The sequence below is a fragment of the Cryptomeria japonica genome, chromosome 1 (assembly GCF_030272615.1).
Source record: "Cryptomeria japonica chromosome 1, Sugi_1.0, whole genome shotgun sequence".
Classification (NCBI taxonomy): domain Eukaryota; kingdom Viridiplantae; phylum Streptophyta; class Pinopsida; order Cupressales; family Cupressaceae; genus Cryptomeria; species Cryptomeria japonica.
In genome coordinates this window covers 393,414,741-393,416,676 of record NC_081405.1, presented here as the reverse complement: position 1 = coordinate 393,416,676, position 1,936 = coordinate 393,414,741, and the positions used below count along the sequence as shown (strand labels likewise).

Below are 1,936 nucleotides of genomic sequence, written 5' to 3'. Positions count from 1 at the left end.
CTCACATTTCAGAATAAGAGCAATTAAAGTTGAGTTAAGCTCTCTTAACATAGTCCTATTACATCTAGCTTCTTCTAAAACCAAACGAAGATCCTCCCCAAGAAAAGACTAGCATTTTTGAAAGAAGAGAGCAGTAAAACCATCAGGACCAGGAGCCTTATCCGGTGACATTAAGAAGAAAACATCTTTGACTTCTTGAATGGAAAAAGGAGCCATGAGCATTACATTATCCTCATCAGTTATAAGCTTAGGAATGGAAGAGGCAAAAATATCATTAGAGACAGATAACTCTTCTAAAAGCAAAGACTTAAAAAACTAGACACCCTCAGTAACAATCTCCGATTCTTCAATGAATACAACCCCATCAGAGTTCTGAATACAAGAGATCCTACAACGTTGGCATTTCAACTTGGTTGAAGTGTGGAAGAATTTGGTATTTTGATCCCCATCACTCAACCATAAATCTCTATATTTTTGTTGCCAGTAGATTTCTTCTCTGGAGAGGATCTCTTCTAACTGAGAATTCAAAGACTTATGCTTCTGAAAAGTAGTAGAATCCATGCCACCAATCATAACCCTATCATTAAGAGCTTCAAGTTCTTCCTGAATCTTAGCTTTCTCAGAAAAAATATTTTTAAAATGCAAAACATTCCATTTCTCGATTTCTAGCTTAAGATAAGAGAGTTTTTTAGCAAACCGAAACATCCTAGTACCTTGAACATAAGGAGCCATAGACCACCAGGATTGTAAGAGCAAAAAAAAAGAAGGATTACAAAACCACATAGGTTCAAACTTAAAAGAAGAATGACCAGGGGCTTTGTCATCAAAGATGGATAACACAACTGGAAAATAATCTGAGCCAGCATAAGGCAAGACCGAGGCAACCACATCCACATTAGAGGAGATCCAATTGTCTGACACCAGAAAATGATCAAGTCTCTCAGCAATCTGTGAGAAATCCTTCCTCCTATTTGTCTAAGTAAATGGCCCATTCAAAGTTTTACATTCCACCAGATCATTATTTAAAATGAAAGCAGAGAAATCCTCCAAGATACGTTTATTAGGAAGAATTCCCCCACACTTCTCATCATCAGAGGAGATGGCATTAAATTCTCCTCCAAAAACCACAAACTGACCATGAAGAGGGGAAAGAGTGAGGGATAAGGAATCCCAAAGAGCTTTCTTATCGCCAATTGACATTGGACCATAAACATTAAACAACTGTTTAATATTCAAAACACAACTTCTAACCAAAGCCAACATCCAGCAAGGAGAAGAAGCAACCAATTTCAAATCAATAGTCATATCCTTCCAAAGGAAGGCCAAACCCCCAGAATCTCCCATCGAGGGGGATACACAAAAATTCCAAGGCTTCCATTTGGAAAACAACAGATCAGCACCTTGGCAACTTAACTTAGTTTAGTTTTGGGTTATTGTATGAGGAATGGGAGTGAGTGTAGAGCGAAAAGAAGCAGGAATCCCATATTTTAAATTGGGAAATGGCGGAATCCCTGGGAACAGCGGATTTCTTGGAGATTGCAGTTTTTCTAGGATCAGAACTGGCAATCAGATAGGGGGTCAGGCACCTCAAGGGTCAGAAGAGGACAAGGAAAAAGAAAAACCGGGAGAGGACAAAGATTCAAACCCCAGGGACCCACATGACAGAGGTAAAGGAAAAAAATCATCTTCGCTCTTTGGAGTGAAGCCGCTGGTTAAATCTGGACTCCTGGAAGTAACAAACATTTCAGACCCCGCCTCTGGACAGTTTGCTATTTTTGCTCCAGACAAAGTGGTTGATATGACTGTTGATGGCCTTTCTATGACATTAGTAGGACGATTCTCTGGCTTTAGGCCTAACATTGATGATGTTAGGAATTTCATAAGGAGAAAATGGCTTGTTAAAGGACAAGTGAAAGTGGCAGCGCTGCCTAGAGGG

At 39.6% G+C, this 1,936-nt stretch overlaps 1 protein-coding gene across 1 annotated transcript; it reads right to left on the bottom strand.

Annotated features, from left to right (window-relative positions):
- Window positions 1–315: 315 nt before the first annotated feature.
- Window positions 316–1,344, bottom strand: LOC131066465 (uncharacterized). The gene is made up of 2 exons (XM_058001226.2): window positions 1,005–1,344; window positions 316–914 (listed from the first exon to the last, which is right to left on the bottom strand). The coding sequence occupies exons 1-2, from the start codon at window positions 1,342–1,344 to the stop codon at window positions 316–318; spliced, it is 939 nt and encodes a 312-aa protein (XP_057857209.2).
- Window positions 1,345–1,936: the final 592 nt, after the last annotated feature.

What these genes read in the sequence shown, in the direction of transcription:
- LOC131066465 (XM_058001226.2), bottom strand. Translation starts at nt 1,344, where the DNA reads ATGGGAGATTCTGGGGGTTTGGCCTTCCTTTGGAAGGATATGACTATT. An exon ending in AAATAATGATCTGGTGGAAT is followed by an intron (nt 915 to 1,004) that starts GTAAAACTTTGA and finishes TTCTGGTGTCAG; the next exon opens with ACAATTGGATCTCCTCTAAT.